This window comes from Aptenodytes patagonicus, chromosome 6, assembly GCF_965638725.1.
Source record: "Aptenodytes patagonicus chromosome 6, bAptPat1.pri.cur, whole genome shotgun sequence".
NCBI classification, from domain to species: Eukaryota; Metazoa; Chordata; class Aves; order Sphenisciformes; family Spheniscidae; genus Aptenodytes; species Aptenodytes patagonicus.
The window spans coordinates 35,980,000-35,998,778 of NC_134954.1; the positions used below are offsets into that span (position 1 = coordinate 35,980,000).

General features: G+C 42.4%; 1 protein-coding gene across 2 annotated transcripts in view; it reads left to right on the plus strand.

The window, feature by feature from the left end:
- Positions 1-18,779, plus strand: part of IKZF2 (IKAROS family zinc finger 2) — a 112,553-nt gene that overhangs the window by 56,127 nt on the left and 37,647 nt on the right. The window contains exons 4-5 of one of the 2 annotated variants that reach the window (XM_076342109.1): positions 6,589-6,855; positions 16,537-16,704. In XM_076342109.1, the coding sequence (XP_076198224.1) occupies positions 6,589-6,855; positions 16,537-16,704 (435 nt within the window). The remainder of the gene's footprint in view (positions 1-6,588; positions 6,856-16,536; positions 16,705-18,779) is intronic. The other variant, XM_076342110.1, reaches the window with a different exon arrangement.

The following is an 18,779-nucleotide window of genomic DNA, read 5'->3' on the forward strand; positions in this document are numbered from 1 at the left end:
GATGCCTAAATAAGCTGATCATTCTCACTGAATTTCTGGCGTATTAACTACCTCCATGTGGGCTTGAAGAATCCCGTTTGTAGCATGCAGAAAAGGACTCTGCACAAAGCTTCTAAATCTTTCCTTTCCCTCCTTCTTCTTTATATTGGTTATGAAATATTTGGTTTGACTTAACTGTTACAAATGGACATAACCCTGATGAGGTCACAGTGACAACATGGTGTCACCATCTAAGATTCACACTGGCTAAGTGGCTAAAAGATAAATCTTTGGCAGCTTGCAATAAACAAATTTGACACCCAGCATCGGGGATGTCCATGTGTAATGTAAGAGGCGCTGCTTGGGCTTTTGTCGCTTGACTCGAGAAAGGAGTTGGGTAATTCCCTGTTCTTTGCCGGTGACGTTCACCCTCATTTGTTCCATCCAGATACAGGTTCACTTCTCTCTAAGCCTCCAGAAAGCCTCAATCTACTGTGAAAGCAGAACTGGCTCCCTTGAAACAGACCTTTCTAACCCCAAACTGAAACATTTTCCATTACAGCATTGTTAGGGCAGTGTTGCCTGCAGGTGTCGTTTTAAGAGACATCTTCCTTTCTCCTGGAAATCATGGTTATCTACCCTGAAGCAGCAGATGTGCTGCCAGTGCCTTGACCAGACCTGACTCTCCTTATTCCTTGGCATCACACCTACGCAGCTTTGGAGCGATACCTGCTTTGCACCAGTGCAGCACAAGGAGAAGGGGAGGCCTGTTCATTTTTCAGGAGCTAAATATAATTTCCAGTTAATTTGCTTTTTAATGTCAACCTGTTTGCCAAGTGCTTTGTGGCTACGAGGCGACAACAGACCAGATTCCTCCCTTGGTTCTGCCACTGCTTGGCTGGCATAAACACCCTTTGTATGCCTGCCTTTTTTTAAAAAGGGAAGATTTGTGGGTGCTCCCTTGTGTACACATTAATAGCTCACAGTTAAGCCAAAATGGACTTGAAAAGCCTCATTAATTAAAAGCCAAATTCTACCAGCAACAAGAAACTCAAAGATTAAGTTTTCTTTTCACTAAGACCCCTTTATACTATTCCAGGAGGAAAGTATGTTTAAACATGCATTAAAGTCTCGCTACACTTCTCAAGTGGTGTAAACACCCTCTTTAAGGACTCTTTTTGGTACCGGAGTGCTCTTAGACTGAACAAGAGTCAGGACTCATTGTTTCCAGCTTCTGACATTCCTTACCTTGAATTTTCAAAATCTGTCAAGATGGAAGAGTTCTCCCTCCTGCCTCCCGCCCGTAATTTTCATTTTACAAAACGTTTGTCGGTTTGCCACCCCAGTTCTTAAAATTAAATGTATTCCACTCACTATTACTGAGCACTTTTCATAGTGTAAAAATAGGGTATTTAATAGTATAGAAATACTCCACATCTGAGTCTTGCGATCTGTAAGAACTAGGTACCCAGGTTCAAAACATGCGAGAAGCTGGGTCATTTTCTATTTGTCTTTAGCTGCCAATTAGCAATGTCATTAATCCACTGCCTAGGAGAAGTTCATGATTAAAATAGACGGTGTCACTGACCATTGACAAGACAATATGCAGAAGGTTGTACTGTAGCTGCCTGTCACTGTGCTGCGGTAGTTAGAGCTCGGTCTCATTTTCCAGAGGGAAGTAACAATTTCTTAATTTCTTTGCGTCTGGGGTAAAGACAGACCCATTATCCAGGCTTTGAATATTGCATTATATCGTCTTCTGGACAGGGAATCTGCAGCAGACCCTGGGAGAGCTAATGCACCACCTGTCCCCCCTCTGTCAGATGAGTTTGGTTAGAGAACACGTTGTGTCTGCATTAGCTGCAAATGTCCTTCGCTGTGTTCGCCCACAGAGCCACCCCAAGGCTCTTTGGGGGCGGCAGATTTGAATTTTGCCTCCTCAAGGATGAGTATCTGAAGCTGGGCCAAAGCTTTGTTTCCTGCTGGCAAGAGAAGAGGGATGGGGGAAGAGGCATGGGAAGGCTTGAGGGATCAGGCTTGTTTTTTCTGCTGCTCCGGGGGCAGCAGGAAGAGGCTGGTGGTGCACGGCTGCTGCCCGGAAAGGCTAACCTCTAGCTGGAGACCACAAACCCTTGGTGACAGTGGCCAGCCTGGTTTTCCAAGGCCACAGATAAAATAAGCAACAACGCTAGGACAGCAGACAGTAGAGGAGACAGAGATGCACAGTCCTGCTGCTTCCTCCCTGGTGTGTTGGACAGAAGGAATTTTGTTCTGTAGTGGGAATTGCACTCTAGCTTGCTTGCTTAAGAAAAAGATGACCAGTGCTTTAATTTACACCCCACCTGGGGAATCAAATCTCTCAGCGAGACAGGAGGGGTTTTTTTCCCCCAGATCTCACTTTTGAGGGAAACAAATTTCCATGTCAGAGGATGAAATACAAGGAATAGTTTTCTTAGGTGGGTCTTCCAATTTCTGGTTTGTAGCTACACTAATTTGTGGGTGAAGGAAATATTTTGGTACTGAAAACTTGCCAAAATGCAATTCCCTGTTAAACAGCAGTTTAATTAGCACTTATGAGACATTAACAATAATTGTATTCAATTTGGCCACTCAGGATAAAGTGTGATTCAGGATCAGCTGGTTGGTGCTCTGAAAAAAAAGAAAAAGAAAGAAACATTGCTGTGTGGTCTGGTGAATATGTGCCATTAGCTTCGTGTTCATAGGTAGAAGCTTTTGTGGCTGCTTGTCTTCCCCCCCCCCCCCCCCCCGAGGTGTTGTGCTAGACTGGGAAAAAGTGGAAGGAACTTGTATTAACTGGAGGGAAATGGTTTGACTTCAAGTTCATGCTTTTGCAGCGAGCTGGATTACAGTTTATCCCTGCTATCTCTTTTGCTGTGATTTTTAGGAAAAGTGCCAAAAACTTAAATTTTTTTCCCCATTTACTTATTTATGCTTTGCTTTGCCAAGGAATGAGAGAGCCTGCCACTTTTAGCAAGTGTGTGAACAAGAAAGGCAAGGGAACCCAGGGTGAAATTTGATCTGGAGACTTGTGTACGATGCAGGACAGCCATAAGCATCCCTTGAATATTTCTTTTTTCTTTTCAGCAGAGTTCATTATGCTCTCTGAGTTTGTGACTGTAGGTGAAAACAAAGGCAGTGCCACAAAATTATTGTAGTTTCAAAGGCTGGCTGAGAACAGAGAAAACAAACTATATGCAGTTTAAGCACCTGTTTGTATGCAGGCTACCACACAAGCCTAATATATACACCAGTATGATGTAAGGCAGTGGAGATGACCTGATTAGCAAAGCCCTTGCAACGAGCTGAGGAGATCCCTGCTGCACCAGTGCACCCCTCCTTGGAGACCTGCGCCTAGTCCCAGCTGAAGGAAACCTTCCTGCAGCAACAAGAGCTAGCGGAGGGTTTCTGAAAATGGCAACAACGGTGCTCTGTGTGTGAAGGTGATGGAAGTAAGAAGAGTAAACAGCCTGCACAACTTTGCAGAATAGCAAATAGCAAAATAATATGCAGGATATTATGAAAGCTGCAACATTAATTACTTGGGCTTTGTGAGCTACGTTTGCAGGAGTTGTGGAGCACTGTGTGTTTGGGGAGGTTGCATTTCAGCAAACAGCTCGCTCCGTTTTGTTGTGCTGTTTATCTTGTTGAATGAAAGCCATCATTCAGCAGAAAGAAATGCTAGGGCAAGATAAAGTAAGTGATCTTCCAGTTTGTAAGCTCTTGCAGCCTTGCTTTCATATGTGCTGAGCAGGCAGAGGTCCACAGACTTGAATGGGAACTCGTGGTGCTCAGCACTTATTACAGTCAAGTGTTTATTATTCCATGTCAGAGAAATAGAGACAAAAATTTATATATGTATGAAGACACATAAGATACAAGGCTTTCTATCTCTCTTGTGAGTACCTATAAATATACACAATTGGTATGAGGTTTTTTGGTTTTCTGCATTACTGTGTGTGGAGAGTGCACAGGCTTGTGGCAGAAACCCGGGGTTTTAGGTGAGGAGCGCAGGGCATTATTTCTGCCTCTACCCTAGCTACTTGTGTGGCCAAGTGTATTAAATCCTGCTCCTGAAGACAGCAAACCGTTTATTCAGGCTTCATTCTCAGACTTGCTGAATACCCCAAAAGGCTGCTATTATTAGAGGGAACTGTCATTCCTTAGCTCTGAAAGTGGGCCGTCCATAAATCACCCACGCGTGCTTTCCACAGGGGGGTGGGACTAGGACCTTAGCTTTCTCCCTGCCAGCCCGTGGAGCTGGCAGAGCTCCCACTCTTCCTCCCTTCTGCTCAGCCCCTCCACCGAGGGTGCGTCCTCCTGCTCACAAGGCTGGCAATGGCTGTGCCACCCACTGTACCTTGGGCTCTGCACAAGCATCGGGTGGCTTCCCATTGCTTCTCTTGCTGCCGTGGTGGGGCAGGCCGCCTCGCGCTTGCCATGCAAACAGCCTCCTGTTAACCTGTTTCTGCCTTTCTTCCTCCCCTTGTTGAGGTGGTGGTGGCCTCGCAGAAGAAGCTATTAAGAAATGTATCTTGTCCTTGGGGTATGATTTGCAATTACATAAAGTTTACGGCATCTTTTCACGGCCAGTAGGAGGTTGCTTTCATCCACATATTTCCCTGTGCATGCTGTTGGTACCAGGGTTAGCACTGTGGAGCAGAGAGCTGTCCCCGGGGGACTGTGCTCTTCCACCATGCTGGGTGTAGGTGGGGATGGCCATCCTGTGCCCAGGCCAGCACAGCTGCACACTGCCCCCAGGCAACTGGCTGGGGCCAGGTCATTGTCAAGTTCTCAGTATGTGCCATTTGTTTCTTTTTTTAAACAATAAATGCATCTCTGGCAACAAAAATATCAATTCCCTTCTATAAATGAAGTGCTCAAATATTTCCTAGTTACAGACCATTTCGATGATGGTGCCTGTGCTGATACTAGTCTGCTGTGATCTGATCTGGCCGTGTCCTTGCTCTGGATGGGCTTTGCCGTAATAGTACTTTAATTCCTTAGCTCCTATTAGTGCCTTGATGAATGGTGGAAGATGTGTTTCAACAATTTTATGATTGAAAAGTAACATCTTACCATTGTTTGGTCTCTGGTGCCTTTGCCCTGTTCATTATGCTTTACCTAGGAGTAACAGCAATGATTTAGAGTTGCAACATCAATAACAGTCTCTGAACCTTGTGTTTTCTTTAACTGTAAATTCTGGGGAACGAGGAGAAAGGAGGATGAAGGAGGAAGTCTAAGTAGTAGGGTTTGTTCTTCTGACATTTCCAGGCCTGCTGTTTGAAACTGTGATGCCTCACAGTAGTCAGACACATTTACCCCTAACTTTCTCGTTGGGTTCCTGGACAGGGTCCCCTTGGGCAGCTGCTCTGGAGCATGCCTGGCTGGTGTTTGGAGATACCGGCTAGGCCCAGGGCACACAGTTGCACTCCGGGTCCACTGCTGTCACCAGCACTCGTGCTAATGGCCTTAGTACAAAGGTCAAAGACTGCTTAGATATGAAGGCTGAATCACCTCTTTTAAACCCCTCAGCAGGATCAAGGCTTAGGGAAGCAGACACGTGGGTTTGCCTTCTGGCTGACACTGTGGATGGAGAGTGTGACTCTGGGACAGGCCTTTCAGCAGTTTTGACCAACCATTGAGGCATTGAAATGGGGGTGTCTGGTGATTAAAACACCCCTGCACCAACACCCCTATGTGAAAAAGCTTGATGCATTCATTTTCTTTAAAGATTTGCTGATCCCACAAGCTCTTGCTAGTTAGAGGAGGTTTGTCCTGTGACCTGAGGATCGCAGAAATCAGTGCTGAGCCCGTCAGTCTAACCAAGTAGATATGAAAGATTTTCAACTGTGCTTGTTTCACTTGCAAATATAAATAAGCCAGCAGCATAGGTCTCACTTCAGACCTGTTTGCCTTGGCAGTGTCCCATTTACGTGAATCAGAAGATGGTAGGAAAAAAGCACTGGAGGCTCATCCAGAGGTTGGTCTCCTCTCCATCAGGAAACCTGCCCGTGCAGGCAGGGTGATTCGGAGATTACCGACACAGCTCACAAGCCCGGCTTCACTAGGTCCCTGTGTTTTGAACAATCCTGCCTGTGAAGGGTGCTTGCTTCAGCGAGCTGTGGTGGTGCAGTGTCCTGTCTTTGGAAACCCTGCATCTTGGTGCACTAGGCAGGAGAGAGACCTGGAGGAAGCAGCTCTGTCCTTTGCTTTTGTGACTTGGGCTCCTTGAAAGGAAAGGGGGCTCCTGTGTTTCAAGCTGAGAAGTAGAAGGTTACTTCTTAAGCCTGCTGCATCTCTGCAACTTTTGGTAGGTCTCTGGGGCACGCCGTGCCTTAGTTTCTAAGCTGTAAAGTAGGGATAGAAATTAGGAATTTAAAAAAAAAAACACACAACCACAAAGCCTTGAAGAAAGATGCAGTTGTAACTTGTGGTGCCATCACCACTGTGAGGCCCTCATGTTGGTTTGAGCTTCAAGGCTGTGCTTTAATATTGATAACAGTAGAAATTTATCATGATATTAGTGATTGGGAACTTAGAAAATACACGTTTTTAATTATTTTTTAAAAATTTTTTTTCTTATTTCAGCAAATTCAGTAAAGCTAGAAATGCAAAGTGATGAGGAATGTGACAGGAAGCCCCTGAGTCAGGAAGATGAGATCAGGGCTCATGATGAAGGAAGCAGCCTGGAAGAGCCCCTCACTGAGAGTAACGAGATGGCGGATAACAGAAAGATCCAGGAGTTATCGAGCGAGGGAGGAATCCGGCTTCCGAATGGTAAACTGAAATGTGACGTCTGTGGCATGGTTTGCATTGGGCCCAATGTGCTAATGGTACATAAAAGGAGCCACACTGGTAAGCAGCTGAAAGAAAATCTGATGACTGCCTGTGGCGTCTGATGTTGATATTACCTGACAACTCTTCTCTCTTCCCTTTTCATTCATGGGGTACCAGGAGGCTGGGGAGGGGAAAGACGGGCTGTGTTGTTTTGGTTCTCCCCCTGCTCCCCAAATTCTGGTGATGCTGTGTTTCTGGCAAGCATGGTGCTTCCTTGACATTGATTTCCAGCCTTTCGTTCTTAAAAAAACACAGAAGTCTGGAAATGGCCTTTTTTTACTGACATTCTCTGGCATGGAGGGGTGGGGGTGTGTGTTCATGTGTGTGTGTGCGTTCATGTGTGTGTGTGCATGTGCAAGGCTTTTGAGCCTTTAAGGTGGGTCTTAGATGGTCTTCCCTTGGAGGTGCTCACAGGTAGGCAACACTAGCAGCTTCCTGGGGATCTCACACCTAGTTTGCAAGTGGCTGGGCGTGATGCCGGAGGCCTGGCAAACCTGGGATTAGCAAACCCTGCAGGGGACACACCTTCCCTAGCGATCTTGATGCCAGGGTGGGCTTGCTGCTCATCACGTGACAGCTCCATCAGGGAAACCTCACCTGAACCGCTCTTGTGGGCTAGCGCCTTGGCTCCCCCTCACCATCCAGATATCATTTTTGTGACACCTTTCAATGCTTGCACTCTCCTATCATTTATTTTTATTACTGTTAGTACTACTGCTGTTTGGAGACCAAAACAGCTTACCAGGCTTATGGATTTGAGAATTCAAGAGGCAGACAAAACCTTTGCAATATGCTGATTGAGCGGGCCTTTGGAGCTTGAAAGATGAGGCCTCGAGTTCAAAACAGGGAATTTCAGAGGAATTTTGGCTAATATGACAAACTGGGGTGCCCAAGAAGCTGGTACTCACTTGCCTCTGCTGCTCCTCAGGTGGGAGTGACAGTTACTTCCAACAGGATAAAAGTACAGATGGTGCTGGAAGACAATGCTCTCCAGTCTTGCAGAGGTCTACCTGGCAGAGCCTTTGATTTAAAAAAGCACTTAAGCTTGTGCTTAACTTTTGTGAGATTTAAGCACATGTAAGTCACCTGAAGTGCTACAATATATGCTTAAGATACACACTTAAATCTTATTAAGGTTAAGCACAGGTTTCTGTGTTGGAGCCTCAGTGGGTGTTTGTTCTTCATATTTTCTGGACAAAATGAAAGATACTTTGTTTTTTATCTTTCTCTGCTATTATTTGATGGGGTGAGAGACTCACACTGACTGTGAGATATCTGCTAGGATATAAAAAGAAAAGTGGGGTTTTAAGGTAGAGTAAGAAAGACTTTGTGTAATCCCTTTGTAAACCTGGTAGTTTGCAGTCAAGTAGTGTGCTCTTGATGGGAAAGAAATCAATACAATTTCTGTACAGAGGAATAATAAATATATATTACATAGTTAATGCCCTGTATATAAGTTGTATTGATAATAACTTAACATAAATGTATAATGCAAAACATTGCAGTATCATTTATAATGCAGTCATGATTTTAGACAGCAATTACGACAGGGGAAAAGCATTAGCTGGAGAAACAAAATCTTGATTAACAATTTGACATGCTATTATTAGGAAAGGGAGAGAGAATAGAGAGTGTAACAGACTGAGTCCCCAGCTTTCAACTTCCCTAAAAGTTTTCATCAGCACTTGCACGTATCTGAGCATATGTATTGTAGGTGCATCGGAGTCCACTTATTTGAACTTGAGCAGCTAAATTAGACCTGCTAAATTTACATTTAGGTACTTAATTAAATGGTCTGCATTTTTTGAGATACTGAATAGCTAATGCATCTTTTAAATACAGACAAGCTGCCTTTTTCATGTTAAAGAAGACATGCAAATTCAAAGCGAACAGAACAAAATCTGATCTGCGTGCAGGCAAGACAGCTGTATGCAGGTGCATGGGTAGGAATTGCATAACCTAGCTTTTTCCTTCGGGCTACTGCTGTTTCCTCATAGAGCTCTGACTCTTTTCCCATCTGAGCAGAGGAGCTGTGATGTATTGCTCTATACAGATGATTTCAAGCATACAGAAATGGCATTCCTTTTAATGTGCAGCTCAGTGCCCTACTCTGTTTACTCTCAGTAAACCAGTTGGCAAATTTTGCGGGGGATTTCCCCCCACACACGCTTTGTTTGTTTGTTTTTTAATACATGCTGCTACTTCACTGTCCACAACAGAAGGAGAAGTTTGCTTAGATTTCCACATCCTTGATTTTAAGGAATATTTTTAACATACTGGTATCTATCTTTTAAAGTGCAGTATTTTAAAATATATTGCCATTTCCTCGGCAGCCGGGTGCAGTGGGCTGGCCCCAGCTCTGGAATGAGCCCTGACCTGTGTGTAGTCTGGTTTTGCAGCCCAAGGGAGAATGGTGGAGGGAAGGGAGGTTGTCCCTAATGAGTGGAAACGGATGATATTCTTTATCAGCTAATGCAACTGGCATGTAAATCCTTACCTCTCAAAGCCAATTTAAGTATGTTTTGGGAGCTGAATCCCGCCTTACTCTTCCCTTTATCTGTACACAACCAAAGCATGGTCTGGCCAGTTGTTTGCATTGGCAAAAACTAAAGTCCTTTTCCCTTCCCAAAAAACCTGTCAGCATTCTATGTAAATCACAGAAAATGCTGTGGTCCGTAGTAGAGACTGTAATTTGCATGTATGCTGGGACGAGAGTGTGGCTTTCCTTACACTGGGGACCCAGGCTTTGCGAGAAGCTGTGCCATATGGCTTTGGCTGCGTTATGCACGTAAAGGGGCACAGTTTTCTCCAGCCATTATTCATCTGTTCCTGAGGAGCAGTTGTCTTCCCCTGCCACGTTATGGTAGTTCAGTCAAACAGATACAGGGACGGGAAAAATAATCTGTGCCGTGGATGAGGCCAGAGTAGATGAGCTCAGTGTCCCATCTCTCATCCTCATGTGCTAGAGCATCCATTTCCTCGGATGCCTGCAGTTGCCTCTGCCTGTGATACACCGAGCCAGGGATTTCCCATTCATCCTTTGGATCCGCATGAGCACTGCCTCGTGCGTATGGTGCAAGCGATGCTTTGGTCCATGGCACCTCTGTCACAGAGCCCTTGGCATTGCTTATCTGATACCGCTGAACACAACATTTCTCTGAAACACTGATAATTCAGGTGAAGTGTTTTTGTAATCTCCATGGCCATCAGGAGAAGGCTTTTCTATTTATTTGTCATTGCTGACAGAAAATAAATAAAATGCTCAATGTGGGAATTAAGTGTGATGCACTCCCTGCTTCAGTGAGGGGGATAAACACCCCCCCCCCAGCCTCTCCCTCACATGTCATGCCCTTGTGTCAGAAAAATAGCATGTGTCAGGTTTGATTTATTTTCCGCCTTTCCCATACTATCTTCTTTTGGTCCAAATTTCATATTCCACAGCACATGCCCTGAGTTGCAGCATCTTTATCAGAGTTTTTTGTTACTGCAGGAGATGACTGGTCACATAATATTGCCACTGGATACTCCACGGGCTTGTGCTTGGGGACGCTGAGGGAAGGGGAGAGGAAGAAGATAAGGCTTTCTGCTAGTGGGCCTGAATTAAAATTTCCTCACTCCTCACTTTTGGCAAAACAGAAACTATTTGCTGGTACAGCCATGCTGCTGCCTCTGTGATCTGCGAGGTCCACGTGTTGTTCTCCCTTGCACTGTGAATTGTGATTTTTCTCCACCATAACATCCAGTCCTTTATCTAGTCCACTGCTGGATTCTGAAACACTTTTTATTTCTAAGGGAGGATTGGGATCATCCTCATTGTTTTAAAAACACCCAGAGCTTAAATGCATTCTCTGTGTGGATGCAGCAGGACAGTGGCACAGCAAAGCCAGGTTCCTGGGTTACAGGGCATGACGCAGAAGGCAGCGGGGACAGCAGTCTTGCCCCATTCTCACTTTGGGCTGCTGATAGGTTATCTTTAGGCTTTTTTGGGGTGCTAACCACAGGAGGGTCTCAGATCTTTGCTTGCACTCCACGTGCATTTTAGTACCATAAAGTGAGTGAAATGAGATATGTTATGATAGTTCAATCAAACATGAGGGAAATCTTCAAGTTCTGCTTTAGCATCCATAGCGTTATAATTGAACATATGCAACACTGGAACTCTGAATGCTATTTAATTTTTTTTCTTCATGCAGAGTTCAAGTTTTCGGGCCGCAATTAATAAATGAGAAAAAACCCAATTGTGCTGTTCAGTACAAAAGACTTTTATGCCCAAAGAGCTAACCAGGAACAAATTTAAACAAGTGGTTGTATTAACAAATTACAGTTAACTCCATTGGACTGCCTGTCTTATTCTTCTAGTAGAAAGGTTTTATTTGGTTTAATTTGTAACCTAGTGCAGGCTCCTACCTCTTGCAATAGGAATCGATTTGGCACTGAATCAAAAATTGTAGGTCCAAATTTCTAAATGTGATATTTTCTGCTTAGGTTCCTAACTCTAATAAAAGTCTCATTTTCTACTTAAGCATAAGGAAGGAGAGCTTAGGTTTTTAAAATTGCTCTCTGTATAAGGATGTGTTTTACTCACAGTACTGAGTAGCTAAACTCTTCTGATATTTTTACCAGTTCACTTAAAGGATTTTTCTCTCTTAAGAATACGATCATAAATTTGTGCACAGAGGACACTTGGAAATCACCGAGCATTTCCTAGGAATTTTTCATGAGAGATTTGTCACTACTGTTTTATAATAAATTGACCTATCTGGAAGTAGGTTTTTCCCAACAAAAAACCCTAGTAAAATCACTGATTTCAAGTGATGTGCAGCCTGTTAAGTGAATCTGATAGAACAGTAAGTAGGTATGCAGACTAGACAGTCCCCAGAATAACAAATACAGAAATGGAGCAAAGTCTGCTGCTCTATATTTTGCTTGGGTGCAGGCAGGCTGCAACTCACTGCCTGTCAGTGTGTTGGTAGGGCAGCTAGTATTTCATTTGTGCTCCTGGGTCAGAGCAGAATCAGAGCAGTTGCAGCATCTGATGAATCAGGAGACATGTTTCATTTTGACTGAATATTAACAAAAAGCCTACTACCGAAGGGTGAAAATATTATTATTACGAGCAAATACTTTCTGATGGCAGCACGGGCACAGTAATTTTGCATTAAGAGGTTAAAAAAAAACCCTGTTTGAGAAGTACCTAAGCTGTCCTTTGCATATCAAAAGTATGTGCCAAACAAAAAAGGCTGAGATCTTAGATATACATTTAACCAGGCAGATGTTAAATGTAGTCTCATTGGACCTGGTTCTTACATTTAGAAGGACTCTATCCTGGCTTTTCTTGTTATTGTGAAGAGACTTTAAAATGAGCATTTTTTTTAAAAAGAGTCATTAAAACATTCCCAGGAAGGGACCTGAGCACTACTGTAGAAATAACCAGGCCTCACTGTTAACGAGAACATTATTATGTATTATTTTGTGAGTTGCTCCATTTGATTTCAAAGGGACAAAAGTTACCAGCCAAGGGTTATGAAAATCTAAGTCTCCTTGGTTGTGAGGTCTGCAGGCTCTTTGTCATCAGTTAAATTTCTGTTTTGATACAGAAAATATCACTGATGTATTTTGCACCAGTATGAGATTTGAAGAAGGATAACTCATACTGAAAGTTCTGCGCAGCACTTCTGTGCTGAGGCGGTAAAGGAGAGTTATTGTGCAGCGAAGCTTTCAATTAAGCAGAAAAAGGAGTTGGTTTGCTTTTTGAAATAACATTTGACATATACATGGTAAAATATGAAAGCTATTAGTAGGAAGTTAATCAGTTTATTCGCCTGGTTTCAGGTTGTATCAGCTAGACAGCGTTCATAGCTTGTGCGATGAAGTCTTCAGCCAGCTGCCATATATTAAAGGTACTTATGAAAGGACTGTGTCTTGCTAATAACCCTGACTCCATTGGTCCACTTCACCTTTCATCTCAGTATTTGTTTACACAACAGCAAGTTACCTTGTGTACTTTAGATACTGGTGTAGCTAAAGAGCAGTAATATTTCATTATTTTTCCTGGAGGAGATATAGCTGTAATGGATGCATGTTAAACAATGAACTGTGAAGTTTCAGCAGTATTTTACTGTAATTTAGAGGTAAATATTTGAAATCATACCTTTTAATTAATACTTTATTTAACTGTAAATGATAAACCCCCATGGATTGATTTATTTATTTAATTAATTATCAGGCCTGTTCCCTGGTGTAAGCCCCTTTTACTAAGACTTTACGAAAGGTAATACTTTGCAGCTCCGGCTTACCTTGCCTTGTCCATTCCTGAAGTAACTTTAGATAGTTAAATTCCCTGCGCTGGAGAACAAGGCTTTTTAGGCATTCTTGGTTTTGTCTGGCTTTAGGTCTTAAATCTGGAGTTGAAAAGAAACATCTTTTTTGTTTGGTTAGCTGTTCCTCCCCCTCTCTCCACTCAGAAACTTTTTTTTTTTTTTTTTTAAATCACTAAGGTTTGAGGTTTTTCTGCCCCGGTTTAGCTCTAAAATAAAGAAAAGTTTTGATACTTAAAAGTAGACTAAAAATATTTTGCAGTCACATAGTTTCCAGTGTTGAAAAGCAAAGAGCTTGCTTAGTCACATTTCAGTACGTGTCCTTCTTATAAGGAGTTGTTATTTTAATAAATCAGTATAAGTTTATAGAGTCAAAGAGTAAATACATAGATAGCTATAATTGTGAAATACACAGCATGCTTATTATCAGTAGCCTTTTGTAGTCGTGTATGCCATTTGTTTAATAGGACTATCGTTTCTGGTATGTCTGTGCTGCCATCACCCCTAAAGACAGGAAAATGTTTTAAACACAGACAGGGACTGCCATGTAGAGAAGAAATGTATTTAGGTAAAGACTTTTCATGAGTGGATCATTAGTTTGAAGTGTGATTAATTTCAGCCTATGAATAAAAACTTTTACTTTTCACGGAAGTGTAAGGGAAATGAATAAGGGTGTCAAGGTTTTTATTTTGTTATTAGGAAATAATAATACTGGAGAACTGCTTACAAACCTACCGGGAAAAGAGAGCAGGAGAAATAATTGGAAAACAGTCTTCTCAAGGCACTGAAGTGATAAAAAAGGCTGGTTTGCTAGTATCTGGAGTGGGCATCAGGCAGCAGAGTTCTTGGAAAAACATCAAAATCTTCTTATTTTTCAGTCTTTACTTTTTTTGTGCACCCTTCTATTGGATAATGGTCTCTCAGATCAGCTGTGCTAAATGTAGAAGCTGCTAATCAATAGTGCGAAGGTGTGACTAAAATTAATGGCCATCCTACAAGCCTGCAGCTTAAACAAGGAGCAGGAATCAAATGATTGGACAAAAGTATAATAAACAGATCAAAGCAGTTATTTACGCGGATTTAAGCCAGTAGGAAAAATGAATTCATGCTGGCTTTAAATAGATACAAAGGTTATTTAAGGTAAAATGTGCTATTGTAGCAGGTTCTATCTGTTGCAAGAGAGGAACAGACTGTTGGTGACTTTGTGGTGAGTGTTTTCATGTCATCTTTGCCACTGAACTTTAGTGCAGGGATTATTTGAATTTCTGACCAAAGGCTTTCAGCATCTCTTCAGCTGCCAGTTTATCGAGGAATAATACCTGCTCATATGTGGCCTCCAGAATATCAAAGATAAGCAGGTGATGTAGTGGATAAAACATATTAACTGCATAGTTTTAAATACAGCAGGAGTAAAAGGAAAGACTTAAGACTTGGTAAGAAACTCACTACCTTCTTTAATGTTGTCATCCTGAAACTGAAGCTATCATTCCTGAATACTGAGAAATGTGTCAAAGGAAGGGGTTTTGCCTGTTTTCTCAGACAGCGAAAGCAAAACAAAAAAGAAAAAAAAACACATATTTTTCTACTGCATATCTCTGTTATGGATATTTTGAAATGATATAAAAGAAGATAATGACTAATCAGATCCTTTAAGTATAGTGTGGGAGTTTAAAAGGGAAACCACAAATTCTTTATCAATTCCAATGAGCTCGTGTTCAGTGTATTGGAAGATGAGCTTTATGCCCTGATTTTTATCATTACTCCATAATGTTCTTGGCAAGACTGTAGGAACCTTAGTGTCTTCTTCAGTGCATCTGCAGTGGTTTCAGATGTAATTTCCAGCTCACACACGTGAAGTGAAGTTGCAGAGGTATGGCATATATATATGGCACACCTGCCTTCTGCTGCCCTCCTGGTAGGACTGTAATGCTGGCAGTGATTTAAACCACTGAAGCAAGAATTGCTAGTGGACATCTGTAAGAGCTCTCTTTCTCCCTCTCTTTCCATTTGAATCAACAGACATATGTTGGACTTTACACTAGATGCATGAACTACTTTGATAAAAACATAGCATTAATTTTGTGCAGCAAGGGAGTAATCATTTTAAAGCAATTGAAAAAGGCTTTGGAGAGATGTGACAGATCAGAGAACATGTTCGTTTTTCTCTAGAACTGTGCTTCAGGTCAGTGAATTCAACCTCAGAAAGTCCCATCAGGCATTGACCAAGGCTCCGTAACAGGTGATACGCTGAAAAAATGAATGAGACCACTTACATCTGAAATCTGATGTTCAAGACCTTGTTGAACTGGGGTCCTAGTTGGTGAAAACATTTCAGCATCTAGAGCCCAGCTGCAGTAAAGCGCTTAGGCAAGTGGCCAGCACGAGTATATGCTTGTGCCCTATTGATTTGCACTGTACTCATGGGACATAAGTAGGTGATTAGAGCTGACTGCCTGTCCATGAATGCTGGAACAGACTGTCTGTCCTCAACAAATGTTGACATAGAGTATGGTTTTGATAATATTTCACGAAACCTGTATGAATTTGTCAGGGCTTTTCCGCTAAATAATAATAATAAAAAAATATGTGATGTTTGTTGTTATGGACCCATTCCCCACTGTCCAGAGCAAATATGAAGGATTAACATCAAAATAAGTTTTGCATGTGTGTGTGTGAATGCATGGGGTGAAGGGAGAGGGTAGGATGTAGAGTTTCTGTTAATTTTTTTTTTTCCCCATCAAACAAGTCTTCAATTAGTTTTACTTAGAGCACAAATTTGCTTATTTCATAGTTTAATGGCATAAGATTTTTCTCAGTGTTTGCTACTGCCCAAAGCTTGTGGGCCTGATCCTTACTTGCATCGATTCTCTCCATACCACTCTAGCAATGCAAAGCAACCTTCAAAAAGGGATTTCGATTAAAGTATAATGTAAGCAAAAGATTTGGTTTGAAGCAAAGACCCTAACATCTGTCCAAGTCCAATTGTTATGATCAGTTCTAAATACTCATATGGATTGCACCTATAGTAAAAATAAGTGCAAAACCATAGAGATAAATACCACAAAAGCACGGTTATGGATTTAAATTTTGAGCAGAGCTCATTTTTTATGAAGGCTAAAACCTCCAAGGTGGAGAACTTTATGAAAATCAGGCTGCGTTAATCACCTCAAGCTGATACTGCAGAAGGAAAGAGCTCCAAATCACTATTGGAGGCTTTGCACCTTGTGCAAAAGAAACGGCCTTTGACTTTAGCAAGTGCCATGTGATGGTGGTGGTGGGGACCGTACCTATGTAAGACAGCAGTGTTACAAAGAGAGGGAGAACGGGCTCCATGCATCTTCTGATGTTTCTTGACAGTCTTTCCCTTCTATTTATCTTCCAGGTGAACGCCCCTTCCACTGTAACCAATGTGGAGCTTCTTTTACCCAGAAGGGGAACCTGCTGAGGCACATCAAGTTGCACTCTGGGGAGAAACCGTTCAAATGTCCCTTCTGCAGCTATGCCTGCCGACGGAGGGATGCCCTCACAGGACACCTCAGGACACACTCTGGTGAGCCCGCCTTGTCTTCTCTTCCCTCTTGTTTTTTCTTTTGTCATTACTGTTCAAATGAAGTAGATTGAGAACATAACTGTGTTCCTGGTGGCTCTGGGTCTGTACCATCCTCTTCAGATAGCACAGCTCTGAACTTTGGGAAAGCCTTGATGTGCATCAGAAAAGTTGTGGTTTAGCCACACCTCTCCTTTTATGTAACTGAGCTCCTCTGCTGATGCTGTCACATTTCCCTTTGAATGTCTCCTTGGGTGTATCCAGGCTTCGCTGGCAGATTGTGTTGACACTCTCAGCCGCAAAGTGGCTCTGAAATTCCAAAGATTGCAAAGAATAACTGTGTGCTCCTGGAAGCTTGCTTTGCAGTTCATACCCATTTCTTCATCTAATAAATGCCATATGCTGGTGGAGTTCATACTTGTTCATCTTTCAAAATACTCCTAATTGCATTTTTGATTCAGTTACATCTCGCTGTAAAGTCTTAATCCATGGCAGCCGCAGTACTCACCCTAGAGCAGAAGGTGTCAAAGAGAGATTGAGTTTGTCTTGCCTTGCTACTTGATAGTATCATGTCTATATCAAGTCTACTTGATATTGTTTCTTGATATGTTCTAAAGAAATACCTGTCACATAACTGCATGTTAGTAGTCGCGTTGTTAGCCCTGATGATCGAGATCAGATGAGTTTCTAGTCCCTGTATGCTACACCAAGGGGCCGCGTTCTGCCCACTTACTCATTTTTGTAGGACTCTTGAGTAAGATCTTAACTTGCTGCATTTTTTATCTCCTCGAATGTTCAACTTCTGTGTCCAGGCCATTTATAGGAGACTGTGTTTTTCATTGTTGAATGAGCAGAGATAATTGGATTGGTTACAAGTGACAGCATTACAGATGAACTTTTTCGAGGTGTTAGCAAATGTGTGACTACTGAAACACCGTGGTTGAAGTGCAGCCGCAGACAGAAACTCTGCATGTGAAAATGTAATCATGGGGCTTCCCGACTCTTTATACACATTTCTTCTACAGGGTCAGCCTCACTTCAGTAGAGGTTTCTGTTTTTGAGCAGGTTGGTCTTAGGATACAAAGTTACCTTGACATTTCCAAGAATCGGAAAGGATAAGCTAGTAAGCTTCTCCAGATAGACTTTGAAGTGCGCAGGAGGTTGTATTGATGCAAACGTACTGCTGACAGAAAGCATGAGCTTCCAAGGGAGTGCAAGTGTGGGACTAGGCTAAGAGAGAATTGCTTGAGAGTTGTCAGCTGAGAGTATTTGATCTGAAAGTCAGAAGGGAAAACGTCTGTGGAACTGTGAGTTGTAATTTTCACACATCTGACCATAACCATAGTTTCAACTTGAAATTTAGTAAAAAAGAAAACACGATAAAAATATTCACAATTAAAATAAAAAAGGGAGTTGTGACATTAAATAGCCCACATTACAAAACATGAACATGTGGTTGAAGATTGTTTTCATAATATGAATATAGATTTTGTTACCTAGATACAGCCATTGATAGAAATTGTTTGTTCTTTCTGTGTGAAAAGTACATGGCTGATGTTTCTGCTTTTTGCATGAGGATGAAATGTAAAGGTGTGGGATTTTCAGAACGCACCTAAGCTGCTTAGGCACACAAGTTCCCCTGGAGCTCCTTCCCTAACTGACATAGGTGTGTTCAGCTGTGCTCAATTTGTAATTTTATGTTTTGTTTTCAGTGGAGTAAGTGTCACCCCTCTAAGCAGTCAGCTACTACAGTTTTCAGCAGAGGGCCAGCAGGAACAGACAAGTGCTCCCACAACACTCTCCAAGACAATTCTTAGAGTAGCACTCACAGATGAAGAGTTAAAAACCTGAGATACTGCCCTAAAACCTAGCACCCACCTACACGATGGTGAAGTGCCAATCTGAACGTGAACATGGAAGTTAAGGTGTCTTTCTGTCCCTGTCATACAGGCAAGCTTGGTTGGTTTATGCATACATGTGTGAACCTGGTTCATGGAGAAGATGGGTAGATGTTCCCTAGAGATTTTAAACAGTTTTGTATCAGCGTACTATGCAAGCACTTTCTGCTTTAATAAAGC